The 14498-nt window shown below is 48.5% G+C and overlaps 1 protein-coding gene across 1 annotated transcript; it reads right to left on the bottom strand.

Moving 5' to 3' along the window:
- Positions 1–1548: 1548 nt before the first annotated feature.
- On the bottom strand, positions 1549–8593 carry LRIT2 (leucine rich repeat, Ig-like and transmembrane domains 2). The gene is made up of 3 exons (XM_001521725.2): positions 8484–8593; positions 7258–8039; positions 1549–4073 (listed from the first exon to the last, which is right to left on the bottom strand). Exons 1-3 carry the CDS (start codon positions 8591–8593, stop codon positions 3262–3264), a joined length of 1704 nt encoding a protein of 567 aa, XP_001521775.2. The 3' UTR covers positions 1549–3261.
- Positions 8594–14498: the final 5905 nt, after the last annotated feature.

Raw genomic sequence — 14498 nt, 5'->3', positions numbered from 1 at the left:
TTTTTTTATCATCAGTAGAATCCATTAGATGAAGGAAAAACCAGGAGAGATGTGTTTTCTGCTATCTATCAGTGTTCTTCCCTGGCATCCATTAGTGGTCAGGAAAATGTATCTTTCAGGGGGCAGGGAAGACAAGATGACACAAAGCAGGAAAGTTTCCCAGTGAGGCTGCTTCTTATCTTTGAAAAGCTGTTTTTTAGTTTTTTTATGGTATTGGTTAAGCACTTACTGTGTGGCAGGCACTGTGTGTACTAAACACTGGAGTAGATATAATCAGGTTGGACACAATCCATATCCCACGTGGGGATGGATCACCATACCACTTTACAGATGAGGTAACTGTGACACAGAGAAGTTAAGTGATTTGCCCAAGGTCTCACAGCAGACAAGTGGTGAAGATAGGATTAAACCCACGAGTAAGAGGCCCGTTCTTTGCTCTCCTTATGATAAAAGAGGAACTGGAGTCCCAGACAGAATGATGCTTGGGGACCTCCCCTTACAGATGAGTTGCAATTGGAGTGAAAAGTGAGCCAAGGCCTCCATGTCGCAAACCAGGGCCTGACAACTGGTTTGAAGATGAAGGGTTCCAACCAAATCCCAGGCCATGTGGTGCTGGGTCCAAGACACTTGCCCCAATTCACCCAGCCGAGGAGTGGCTCCTAAACTATATCATGGTGACTTTCCCCTGAAGCATAGCTTTGTTTTCACACCTTTTTCTCCTCTGGGCCCAGTTTCTCTCCCCTGCTCTGGACTGGTTTAATCACAATTGAGAAAGAACAGAAAGAATAGGGGCTGTTACTCATTGGAGAGAAAGTCTGTATAAGACTGTCCCTTCCTCACACACTTCTACCCCATGCTACCCAGACCTGCTGGGAACACATATTTCCCTCGTGTCCATCACACCCAGCTTATCAAGGCTTCATATAAAGACATAATCTCACCGTGGACAGGGAAAGCGAAACACAGAGAGCCTAGTTTACACCTTGCCCAGATAAAGACTCCTTTGAACAGGAACATGTCATTGGGAGTAGCATGGCCTACTGGCTAGAGCATTATCCTGGGAGTTCCAAAGGACATGAGTTTTAATCCTGGCTCTGCCATTTGTCTGCTCTGTGACCTTGGGCAAGTCACTTCACTTCTGTGTGCCTCATTTACCTCATCTGTAAAATGGGTTTTAAGGCAGTGAGCCCCATGCAGGACAGGGATTGTGGCCAACATGATCAACCCCAGTGCTTAATATATTGTCTGTGACAGAGTAAGTGCTTAACAAATGTCATTTTTTAAAACCTCCAAAAACCACACAGCGGTTTGGTCCTGCTTCTTTGAATCCATTCAGCATGTAATTTGCTTGGTAGCTGAGTTGGAAAACCTTCCAAAAGGATCCAGTAGATCTGCAAACCCAGCTGGGTCAATCAGTCCATCAATTGTATTTATTCATTCATTCACTTGTATTTATTGAGCTTTGTGCAGAGCACTGTACTAAGCACTTGGGAGAGTACCATAAGACAATATAACAGACACATTCCCTGCCCCCCAGTGATCTTACAGTCTAGAGGTTGGGTGTCAGCCTGTGCAGATGGAAGAGGATTTCTTTGCGAGCGGCAGTATTGGAACCAGCTGGATCTTGGTTCCACCGCTGGCCTATGAGAACTACATCGGAGTTCCAAAACTCTCCAGGAAGCCAAGAGTCCTGCCGGTCACGTCGATGTGCTGCTCTCTCTCCAGTGTCACTCTGCTCTGGCCACCAGCATGAAGGATTAACAGGGACAGCTATCCATCAGCCTCCCACTCCACAGAGACCAACACAGCAGCCGCTGTGAGAACTGTGGAAACACAACCTCCTCGTGTTCTTTCCTCCTACCCTGGCTCTAGACCCAGGGCCCTGAACCCTCTGGCACACGTTCACAGGGGCTGAATCGAAGAGAAAATGTGATGGGTGTTTCCGACACTGACCCCAACCCCGCCTGCCCCAAACCAAAAGTGTAAACACGACTCCTCCCCCACAACACCCTGCCACAGTCCAGCCAGAAATCTTAGGAACATCCAGCCAGGGTGCGTGGGAAATCAAATAATTCCAAAACTAGAGGTTTCCCGGGATCATGATCTGCTCCTTCTCATGTTGAACAAAGAAAACTTTCTGTTGAGATATTTGCAGTATCATCTGTGTAGAAAATGAAGGAATTTTGAGCCGGTACAGCCCTAAGAAGGTTCAAAAGTGAAAAGACCACTTCTCTGCCATGAAAGATGAGTTTAAGGGGGCAGAGATTCTTAATCTTGCGAGGCAGCTATCAGCACAAATTCAACCCCTGTTTGTTTCCACTTCACTGAAGCACTGCTGGCCGCTTCACCTACTAGGGAGCTGGAAGTAGCACAAGGCAGTGGGGAGAAAGGTGACCCAAGGTCTCCATATTGCAAACCAGGGACTGACAACTGGTCTGAAGAGGAAGGGTTCCAGCTAAACCCTAGTCGAAAGCCCTGAGGAACGGGTGTGCCATCCCTACCTTTGACCCCTAAAGAGAGACATGGCTGTAAAAGTCCAGGCTGAGGAGCAGGGCAATGCAGATTCCGTTCCTAGGAACACCATTCCAGGATGCCAGCCTGTGGCTCCAGGCATATCTTCGGGGAGATAAAGCTAACAAATGAACAGCGAGGTTGGAAACTAGAGGGCAGGAGTGTTTATGTGGCTGAGTTTGGGATGCATCTGGGGGCCTGTGGATATCTAGAGATGTTTCCATGGTAGTATTTTCACCTGAAAAATCAAAGACAAAAATTGTGGGAAATTTAGTCTCTGCACAAGTATACGAGAATTATTCCAAGGTGAGAGGGAGTGTGGACATGAGATAAAAGGTGACACACATGACGCACACACACAGACACACACCTGCTGTTCATGGGTGTAAATATATACAAATCCCTAGAGCACGAAGAAACAAAAACAGATGTCATTTGGGTGTGCCTATGCCTAAGGAAAAATGACCCTCACACTAAGATCACGCATCAATCATCTCTCCATGGCAAAGGGGTATGCATGGATTTGGCAGCAGAGCCGCCTGCAAACACAATTGAGAAGAGTTCACCACCTGTGCGGCCTGAGGATCACTACTGTGTTGTTCTGGCCCCCCAGACCTGGAAAGAGGGAGAAAGGAGACAGCCCTGGGAGGAGGGATGATCGTCACGGCCCCAGGGGATCCAGTCCCCACATCCCCACACTCCTTGCCGGCTCACAAACGGCCTCACCTTTACCAAGGAGCTGGACTCTAGCTAGTAGAGGTCAGCACCATTTTGGCAGTTGGGGTTTGGCGTGTCAGACTCTCCGGCCCCAAGCCCCAGCCGCTCCCCACCGTCCTGGCCTCGGGGGTCCCCGTGGCAGAGACCCTCCTCGCTGCCCGCCGCCGGGCTGTCGAATGTGCTGTCCTTGCTCTCGGTGGCAGCGTTAGGGCATCTGGGGCCCCTCCGCCTCCGGGGCCAGCCCCGATAGCAGCGTTCCAGGTAGCCAAAGTGGGTTTCGGTGGTGCAGGCGTACATGCCGACCGGCACGGAGAGCACCATGGCGCACACGACGACGATGATGTGGATCAGCTTCTCCCTCTGCTCCAACTCGCTGACGTTGCTGCCCGTGATGAAGACGACGCACTGGCCCTTGCGGGAGGGCTGGCTGCGGAGAGCGATGCACACCTCGTACTTGGTGGCCGGGAGGAGACCGTCCATCGAGTACGTGTTGATCCCGGGGCTGATGTACACCGTGTCCTTCTGCGCGGCTTCAAACTTCCCCAAGGAGAGGGTGAACCACGTCTCGGCCGGATCGTCGGCTGTGGTGAACCACTCCAGGGTGATCCCATACACCGTCTGTTTGGCGATCCTCATGTGGATGGAGGGAGTGTCCTCCGAGGAGGAAAGAGAGGAGGAAGAGGAGGAGGCAGATCGGGGAGCTTGGACACGGAGGGCTATGCCGATTGAGCTGTTGCCCACAAAGTTGTTGGCTGTGCAGGTATAGTTGCCTCCATCAGCCAAAAGCACAGAGGGAATGACCAACTCGGATGCGACCGAGTCCTCCTCGATGCGGACCGTCGACACTGGAGAAGGGAGAAGAGGTAGAGTAGGAATATTCCAGCTTGGTACCCCAAGCACAAAGAGCACTGTGAACACTGGGGGAGCATGGGAATCTTTGGCTCCATCATTCCTCCACTGGACTAAGCAGTGGGATAGATACTAATTATTCAGGTTAGACACAGTCCATGCCCTACATGGGGTTCACAGTCTTAATCCCCATTTCACTGATGAGGCACAGAGAATTTAAATGACTTGGCCAAGGTCACACAGGAGACAAGGGGCAGAGCCGGGATTAGAACTCAGGTCCTTCTGACTTCCAAGCCCTTACTCTATCCACTAAGCCACACTGCTTCTCACTGAGTGCTTAGTACGGTGCTCTGCACATAGTAAGTACTCAATACATAGCATTGATTGATCAGAAGGCCCTTGACTGATGGACACAGAGACATCGTTCTGGCCTACAAAGGCCCTTCTTGGTGGATGCTCTGTGCCTCAATATTGCTCTGGACCAAAACCAGGCTAGCGGGATAACAACGTTTCTGTGAGATGGCGCGGTCGGTCAGACTTCACTGAGAAGGGGCATTTTCCTTCTCCTAATACCTCAAACAGGGTGATCAAAAAGTCTGTTGCAGGATGCTGTGGTCTCCAAAGACAAGCCTCACTGTCTCTGAGGGCAGAAGGGAGCAGAGCAGAATTCACCAGACCCATCTCGCTGCTGCTGGCAGGACACATCAACTCCAGCTCAGATGTGCCAGTCCAACAGATGCATCCGCGTACCTGATGAAAGCACCTTTATTATTTAATAATAATAATGGTGGTATTTGTTAAGCACTTACTATGTGCAGAGCACCGTTCTAAGCGCTGGGGTAGACACAGGGAAATCAGGTTGTCCCACGTGGGGCTCACAGGCTTAATCCCCATTTTACAGATGAAGTAACTGAGGCACAGAGAACTTAAGTGACTTGCCCACAGTCACACAGCTGACAAGTGGCAGAGCCGGGATTAGAACCCATGACATCTGACTCCAAAGCCTGTGCTCTTTCCACCGAGCCACGCTGCTTCTCGTGCTACATGCTCCCTATTTTCATTCAGTTGTATTTATTGAGCTCTTACTGTGTGCAGAGCACTGTACTAAGTGCTTGAAAAGTACAATTCGGCAACAGATAGAGACAATCCCTACCCAACAACGGGCTCTGCAATAGAAGCACAAAGCCTTTGGGATCCTGGATGTGATTTTTAGCTGCTTTCTGTGTGAACACAAACCGGGGTTTGGGTCACATATTTTTAGGAATGTTATCAATGATGATGATGGCATTTGTTAAGCACTTACTATGTGCAGGGCACTGTTCTATGCACTGGGAGGGGATACAAGGTGATCAGGTTGTCCCATGTGGGGCTCACAGTCTTAATCCCCATTTTACAGATGTGGTAACTGAGGCACAGAAAAGTTAAGTGACTTGCCCAAAGTCACACAGCTGACAAGTGGTGGAGCCGGAATTAGAACCCATGACCTCTGACTCCCAAGCCCGTGCTCTTTCCACTATTCACATGGCACAGAGAACATCTCTATGAATGCCCTTTATAGCCTATGCTTTCTCAGTGGAATTATGAAAATTCCAGCCTGATTAACTTTGCACCTACCCCAGAGCTGAGAACAGGGCTTGACATACAGTAAGTGCTTAACGAATACCTTTTTTTTAAAAAAAAGTGCTTACACTGAAATGCAGCCAAGGTCCAGAGAAGGGAAATACCTGAGTCAAACATTAACCTTTCCTTAGTGCCCACTCAAAACCCTCCCTCCCCCAGGGCGGGGATGCTGTATCAATTCCAGAGCCAAACCCCACCACAAGCCCAAACTCAAAATCTGGCCTTCTAATCGCATCCCACCTCTGCATCCCCCATCTTCATTCATTCAGTCATATCTATTGCATGCTTACTGCATGCAGAGCACTGTACTAAGCACTTGGAGAGTACAGTATAACAATAAACGGACACATTCCCTGCCCACAGTGAGCTGACTAGCCTTCACTGGACAGAGGTACCACCTCCCGAGCTTTCTGGCCTGGGCAGAGAACCAGCATTCTCAAGTGGACTTCGGTGAAAATGACCAAGGGATGAAACAGTCCAAATAGCTAGCTCTTCTGCTGGTAACAGAGGTGGCCAGTGATGGCATAAGATAAGTGATGATGAAGTGACCATGACTTTGTTGCTAAGAGGATCTCTTGGGTCAGGGGAGCAAATTATGGACATCCTGGTGAGCAGGGCTCTGTAATCCAGGCAGAAGGGTTTCCTCTGCTTTGCGCTGAAATGTGTGGATTTCCACTCCTACCTGTAGGACTAGTGTAGAAGCAGCTTGGTTTAGAGGATAGAGCACGGGCCCGGAAATCAGGGGGACCTGGGTTCTCAATCCCGGCTCTGCCACGTCTCTGCTGTGTGAACTTGGGCAAGTCACTTCACTTCTCTGGGCCTCAGTTCCCTCATCTGTTAAGAGTGTGGGATAGGGGCTGTCTTCGACCTGATTGACTTGTATCTACTTTAGTGCTTAGAACAATGGTTGGTACATAGTAAGTACTAAACAAGTACCATTAGTATTTATTATGCTTTGATTTCTTGGAAAAAGGGCAAACCGATGCTGGGAACCAAGAAAGGGAGATCAGAAGGCTCAAACATGACTAGGTTTTCTTGCTTTGCCTTAGTCTTTTCCTATAGTTCCCCTTGATCCCCGGCCCTCATTTGAAACAATTTGGTTTAGTGGAAAGAACATAGGCTTGGGAGTCAGAGGTCATGGGTTCGAATCCCTGCTCCGCCACTTGTCAGCTATGTGACTTCGGGCAAGTCACTTAACTTCTCTGTGCCTCAGTTACTTCATCTGTAAAATGGAGACTAAGACTGTGAGCCCTACGTGGGACAACCTGATAACCTCGTATCTATCCCAGTGCTTAGAACACTGCTTGGCACATAGTAAGTGCTTACCAAATAGTATTATTATCATTATTATTATTATTATTATTTGGGGTCCATAACCTTGGACTTGAGGGTCTTGTGGGAAGGTCTTTCTCTACTACAATCACTTGCATCCCATATGGCACCAGAACACAAACTGCACCCTCCAGAGTCCTTCTGGGTTCAATTTAAAGTGTGAATCCAGGTTGCATGGGAGAATCAGAGAGTGAAAGGGAGTCAGAAGCAGAGATAAGGGGGGCTTACCATCGAAGGCCCTCAGCAGCCTCAGCGGGTAGGTCCAGGCAATGGTTGGGGGAGGCCTGCTCTGGGCCAAGCACTTCAGGGTAACGTTCCTCCCCATCTGGACGGTGAGGTTGGTCCCGGGGGTGGAGACGAGGGGCTTCGTGCAGCCCTTGAGTGCCACTTCATGGAAGAAGCGCCCTGCCAGCGCCGGAGGGCCCAGACACGTCAGGTAAGAGTTCACTAGAATAAGCGGGGGGCCGATGGAGTTGACCACCTGCACGAAGCCCCGAAGGCGGCAGTCACATATCCAAGGGTTAGCGTGGAGAGCCAACACGGCGTTGGACGTGACTTCCAGGCCTCGGTCCGCCTGCTGGCTTCTCCGATACACCGGCCAGTTGAAGAAGACTTCTTGAGAGACCACGGTGAGCTGATTGGAGGACAGGTCCAGGTAGGTCAGGTTGGCCAGGTATTTCAGCGCGTGTTCGGGGAGGACGTCCAGCCGGTTGTGCTGGAGGTCCAGGATGGCCAAGGCCGGCGTGTCTTGGAATGCTGTCCACGGTACTGAGCGCAGTTTGTTGCCCTGCAGCCTCAGTTCCTTTAGGCCTCTCAGGGACTCCAGGCTCTGCAAGTGGATCACCGTGAGGTTGTTGAAATTGAGCCAGAGGTACCGCAAGGAGCTGCCGTTGGAGAAAGAGCCACGCGGCAGCTCGGTGAGGGGAGAGCTTTCTAGTCTAAGTTTTTTGATATCGGACGGGATGTTCCTTGGAATGATTTTCATGGAGGAGGCCAAACACAGCAGACTCCTACAGAAGAAACCAGCAGAGCTTAAAGCAAACAGAATCAGAAATTGGAAGGTGGGGGTGGGGCGCCTCATTTTCAAGGGTCTTTCCGTGGAGTGCTGATCCAGGATCTCGATGGAAAGAATGCAATCCCCACAGAGCTTGACCGTAAGTTGGAGTATCGGAGGTAGCTCCGCCATCGTTCATACGTTCATTCATTCAATCGGATTTATTGAGCACTCGCTGTGTGCAAAGCACTGTACTAGGCTCTTGGGAGAGTACAATATAACATTAAACAGACTCATTCCTGCCCACAAAGAGCTCACAGTCTAGAGGGGACTGTCTAGAGGGGACGTCACCCTTGTGTGGGTCCATTCATCCCGTTACCCACACTGTGTCATTGTTAAAGCCTACCCCACCCTCTCGGATTCTTCCAGGGTCCCACGCGTCCACCCCCAGTGGTTTTACCTGCCAAAGCTATCGTCGGAACACACGCAGCCGGGCACACAGGCAAAAAGAGCTGGGTTTGTCCTCAGGACGACCAGAACCAAGAGGAACATGGAATAGCTGTGATCCATTGTCCTCTCTAAGATGAGCCCGGGTGGGTGGGTGGGCCCAGCTGGGTCCCTGCTTCCCAAGAAGCCAATCCTATTAGCAATAATCCTCCTTGACCCGGGAATCAGCGAGCTCTCAGAAGAGAGAAGGAAGCACCAGCCAGCTGCCCCAGCTCAAAGACCCATAGGAATTTGGGGGACGGGTGCGATGGGCAAGCCTCTTTCTGTCAGCTAGCTGGTCAGGTCATCGTTCTTTCCAGCCCCGGCCTAGATGAGCAAAGGAAGGCTAAGCAGAGCATTCTGAACCAGTGTGTCGCCAAACACAGCTGACTATCTCCAGCTGCATTCCCAAAAGCTAGAGAAAAGTCAAATTAAATTTCCCTGTGGAGCCCGGAAGAAAAGAATATGGTGTCCCTTAGCAAAAGCTCCATGTTAGCTATTCGCAAGTAACACAGCTGGACTTTAAACTGTTTTTTTCATAAATCATCTGTGGGTAGGGGCCAGTAGGTCCATTTTCTTTCCGACATTTTCACATCCACAGCTTGTTGTGAAGACACAACCATCGGACAAGCAGCTGCCCCAGGTGACCCTGGACACTAGGAAAACTTTATTCGGGGTATGCTTTGAGGCACCGGACTTTACCGTTAGAGGCTCCACGTGTACAACTGTTGCAGTGCCATGAAGGGCAGAGACACCTGAGAATTTCCCAGTTGAGTATTTCCCGTTCACCTCGGGGGCTCTCTCTCTAGTGCTCCCAAGTCCTGTGGCTCCTTGGAACGGCCTCCTTGCAGGAGACAAACCTCTTCATGCCAGTGAGGGCCAAATTGGGTCACAAACTAAGCTACTTAGTTTCTACACTCCTAAACCAGGTAACCTGGAGACCAAGGAGCAGATTAATGTTCAAATGCAGTCTGTATTTTGGTATAAGTAGATACGTCAGACTCAAGCAGGCTAAGAATACAGGCAACGATAATCACAGCAAATAAAAACTACAAGCTCTGGAATAGATTCAGACATGTTTTACTTGGGAATATTCAGCAGTCGAGCCAATGGTTTCCATATCTCTGGAAGTGTAAACACGTTAGTTGATGGATCTTAGTCCTAGAGAAGCAGCGTGGCTCAGTGGAAAGAGCACGGGCTTTGGAGTCAGGGCCCATGAGTTCGAATCCCAGCTCTGCCACTTGTCAGCTGTGTGACTGTGGGCAAGTCACTTAACTTCTCTGTGCCTCAGTTCCCTCATCTGTAAAATGGGGATTAAGACTGTGAGCCCCACGTGGGACAACCTGATTCCCCTGTGTTTACCCCAGCGCTTAGAACAGTGCTCGGCACATAGTAAGGGCTTAACAAATACCAACATTATTATTATTATTATTACATCCCTGCTGCCTGAATCATTTTTCTAAAACACTGTGCTGCACATGTAACCCCACTATTCAAAGGCCTCCAATTATTGCCCATCCCCCTCTGCATCAAGAGAAACTCCTGTCCATTAGCATTAAGCCACTCAATCAACTCCCCCATCTATCCACTCTATTCTCCCACACTTATCCCAGCTCACACTCTTGCTGCACTCAAGCTAACCTACTCACTGTTCCTAGTTCTCATCACTTCTGTGACTGACCTCTCGTTGACCTTTTTTATGGTATTTGTTAATTAATGATGGTATTATTAAGACCTTACTTTGTGCCGGGCACTGTACTAAGCACTGGGGTGGAGATCAGCAAATCGATTTGGACAGTCTCTGTCCCATGTGGGGCTCACAGTCTAAATCCCCATTTTACAGATAAGAGAACTGAGGCACAGAGAAGTGAAATGACGTACCCAAGGACACAGAGCAGACAAGTGGTGGAGCTGAGAGTAGAACCCATGACCTTCTGACTCCCATGTCCATGCTCTATCCACTGTGCCATGCCGCTTCTCTTCCTTTCATTCATTGATTCAGTCGTAATTACTGAGCACTTGCTGTGTGCAGAGCACTGTACTGAGTGCTTGGAAAGTACAATTTGGCCACAGATAGAGACAATCTCTGCCCAACAACGGGCTCACAAGTCTAGAAGGAGAAGACAGACAACAAAACAAAACAAGTAGACAGTTATCAATAGCATCAAAATAGATTAATAGAATTATAGAAAGATAATCCGGGCAGCAGAGTGAAGTATAGACTGGAGCAGCAGCGAGAGACAGGAGGTTGGGAGAGCAGAAAGGATGTTGATGCAGTAATCCAGTTGGGATATGATGAGCGATTGTAACAACAAGGTAGCGGTTTGGATGGAGAGGAAAGGGCGGATCTTGGCGATGCTGTGAAGGTGAGACCGGCAGGTTTTGGTGACGGATTGGGTGTGTGGGGTGAATGAGAGAGCGGAGTCAAGGATGACACCAAGGTTGCGGGCTTGTGAGACGGGAAGGATGGTAGTGCCGTATATAGTGATGGGAAAGTCAGGGAGAGGGCAGGGTTTGGGAGGAAAGATAAGGAGCTCAGTCTTAGACATTGAAACTCCCTCCCTATTCATAGCCAACAGATCACAGCTCTCCTCATCTTCAATGCCTTTCAGATCACATCTCCCCCAGGAAGCCTTCCCCAGTAAAATTCTAATCTCTTCACTTTATACTGCCACAACTCCCCCTTTAACACTTCTGCAACTACTATACACTTATATTCTTACAATTACTGACCGCACTTTTGTACCTAATCATTTCCATAGCCTTCTCTCTAAGCACAACATCTACTTATCTGTTTCTTCTTCCTATCTGCAAATAATTTCAGTATCATCTGTCTTATCTGTCAGATTTTAAACTCCTTGAGGGCAGGAGTCCTGTTTACTAGTTCTACTGTACTCTCCCAAGACCTTAGAACAGTACTCTGTACAAAGTAGGCGCTCAGTAAGTAGTAATCAATCAATTGTATTTACTGAGTGCTTACTGTGTGCAGAGCACTGTACCAGGAGCTTGGGAGACTACAGAGCAACAGAAACATTCCCTGCCCACAGCAAGCTTGCAGTCCAGAGCAGGCGACAGACATTAATATAAATAAATTATGGATACCTGCATAAGTGCAGTGGGGCTGAGGAATGGGTGAATAAAAGGAGCAAATCCAAGTGCAAGGATGATGCAGAAGGGAAACGGAAAAGTGGAAATGAGAGCTTAGTCAGGGAAGGCCTCTTGGAGGAGCTTTGAAGGAGGAGAGAGTGTTTGTTGGATATGAAGAGGGCGGGTGTTCTAGGCCAGAGACAAGATGTGGGTTAGAGGTAATGATTGATTGAGCGTGATGCTTTACTGTAGTCCTCCGATGCTCTGGTCCATTCATTCTACACAAAAATGGTAACAACCACATTTAAAAACCCTATACTGAAGAGGTCTCTACAGAAGACTCTAATTTTTCATCCTTTTTCAAGGCAGGGGTAGCTTCCACAGTGAGATGTCCATCAGACTCACTATCTATGTGACCCAAAGATTCATTCCTGGGGAAAGCAATCCTTTTTTGTTAAGGAGTTACTATGTGCCAGGCACTGTACTAAGTGTTGCGATAGATACAAGCTAGTCAGATTGGACGCAGTCCCTGTACCACATGGGGCTTACAGTCCGAATCCCCAATTTTCCAAATGAGGTTACCGAGGCACAGAGACATTAAGTAGTTTGCCTGAAATCACAAAGCAGACAAGTGGCAGAGCTGGGATTAGAACCCATGTCCTTCTGACACCCAGGCCCATGGTCTGTCCACTAGACCACGCTTCTTCTCTCCTAGGCCATGTTACCTCTCTAATCACTGGGTGAAAATGCCTTCTCACAAGCCTGAGAGATTTTGAGACAGCCAGAAGGTGTCAGGCTTGTGTTTCTCCTCTTGGAATCCAAATGCTAAGAGTTTTTGCCAAGAAAATTTCCCCAATTTAGCTGCGTGTATGCTCGTTTGTGCACACACACACACAAGCACACCCTACCCTCACCCCCACCCCTCACATTGACTGTGGAAGCCCATATCTAACATAGTCTAAGAACTTTCTGTTTGACTTATGAACCCATTTGTGATAAAGAAATCTCATTATAAATTTGGGGGATGGTTCTGGCTTCTCGTTTGGAAAACCTTAGCTGCTGTTACCAAGAAGGAACATATCGATGGAGTGTAAGGATCGAGAAACATAAATGTTCTGGATAGCTATTGGAAGGACAAAACCGGGGATGGTAAACACTAGTTGGGGGGAGGGGGACATTAGTTGGGGGTCTCTTTGGAGTAAACTCAATCCCGCCAGCTTTCTACTGTCCTAAGGCAGAGGGCACGAATTCTAGCTGAGGGATAATGTTCAAGTCCTTCAGCTGATCCCAGCTTATTTCTTACTACTATAACCAATAATTGTGGTATTTGTTAAGCGCTTACCTACGTGCCAAGCACTGTCCTAAGTGCTGGGATAGATACCGTACAATCAGGTCAGACACAGTCCCTATCCCACATGGGGGTCACAATCTAAGCAAGAGGGGGACAGGTTTTTAAACCCCATTTTACAGATGAGGGACCTGAAACAAAAAAAGTTAACTGACTTGCCCGGGGTCATACAGCAAACAAGTGAGGCAGAGCTGGGATTAGAACCCATGACCTGCTGACTCCTAGGCCCATGCTCTATCCACTGCACCTTGTTGTTTCCTAAAGATGGGTAGATGAATGGAATATATAAACTGATAATACCCAACTGCTAAGGTGACTTGGAACAGTACAACCAAGGGTGTTGGGAATTAATCTGGGAAGACTCCATAGAGAAGGGGAGATTTGGGAAGGGCTAGAGGGAGCTGGCATATTTGAAAAGGGATGGAGTTTCATGCAGGGTGAAAGGCCTGAGTAAGGGGCTTGAGGCAGGAGAGCTAGAGTGAGAAACAGAGAGAAGGTTAGTTTAGGAGGAGCAAAAAATGCCAGGCAGAGAATAAAGGTTGAGGAGATCTGCGGCACAAAAAGGAGAAAACTGGTGGAGAACTTTGAAGCCAAATAGGCAGGAGTGTCCCCAGCCAACCTTTCTTCTAGAGTAGCATGACAATGGGCAGAGCAAGGGCAGAGTTTCCCACCCTCTTGCCCAGTAAAGTAAATAAATATATATATTTACATATACCTATATATGTAGCAGCTTGGCTTGGTGGAAGGAGCCAGAGCTTGGAAGTCAGAAGTTGTGGGTTCTAATTCCGGCTCCGCCACTTGTCTGCTGTATGACTTTGGGCAAGTCGCTCACCTTCTCTGGGCCTCAGTTACCTCATCTGTAAAATGGGAATTAAATTCTGTGAGCCCCATGTGGGGCAATCTGATTACCCTGTAACTACCCCAGCACTTAGAACAGTGCTTGGCACAGAGTAGCCGCTTAACAAATACAATTATTTTATGAGAAGCGGCGTGGCTTAGTGGAAAGAGCCCGGGCTTAGGAGTCAGAGGTCATGGGTTGGAATCCCGACTCTGCCACTTGTCAGCTGTGTGACTGTGGGCAAGTCACTTACTTCTCTGTGCCTCAGTGACCTCATCTGTAAAATGGAGATTGACTGTGAGCCTCACGTGGGACAACCCGATTACCTTGTATCTACCCCGGCACTTAGAACAGTGCTCTGCACATAGTAAGTGCTTAAAAAATACCAACATTATTATTATTATTTCTCTATGCCCCAGTTACCTCATCTGTTAAATGGGAATTAAATCCTACTCCCTCCTAGAGTGTGAGCCCCCGTAGGACAAGGATTGTGTCTGACCTGTTCATCTTGTATCTACTTCAGAGCATGGTGCAGTGCTTGACAAATAGTAAGTACTTAACAAGTACCATTGAAAAAAAATAAGGACGTTTTTCCAAACTCCTAAAACTGGCATATAAATCAGGTCTTCGACTGCCGGCCAGGGGCAGGATGAAACAATAGAGGGGGGAAAATGTGCACTTGATGACCTCATAAAGCACAGGATGAGAAGGAACAA

The sequence above is a fragment of the Ornithorhynchus anatinus genome, chromosome 3 (genome assembly GCF_004115215.2).
Source record: "Ornithorhynchus anatinus isolate Pmale09 chromosome 3, mOrnAna1.pri.v4, whole genome shotgun sequence".
Classification (NCBI taxonomy): Eukaryota; Metazoa; Chordata; class Mammalia; order Monotremata; family Ornithorhynchidae; genus Ornithorhynchus; species Ornithorhynchus anatinus.
The sequence above is the reverse complement of the archived record's forward strand: the minus strand, read 5'-3'. Positions and strand labels throughout refer to the sequence as shown.

Coding starts and splice junctions, on each gene's coding strand:
- LRIT2 (XM_001521725.2), bottom strand. CDS start 8,593: ATGGATCACAGCTATTCCATGTTCCTCTTGGTTCTGGTCGTCCTGAGG. Junction 8,040..8,483: donor TCCGACGATAGCTTTGGCAG/GTAAAACCACTG, acceptor TTTCTTCTGTAG/GAGTCTGCTGTGTTTGGCCT. Junction 4,074..7,257: donor GCTGCTGAGGGCCTTCGATG/GTAAGCCCCCCT, acceptor TCCCTTCTCCAG/TGTCGACGGTCCGCATCGAG.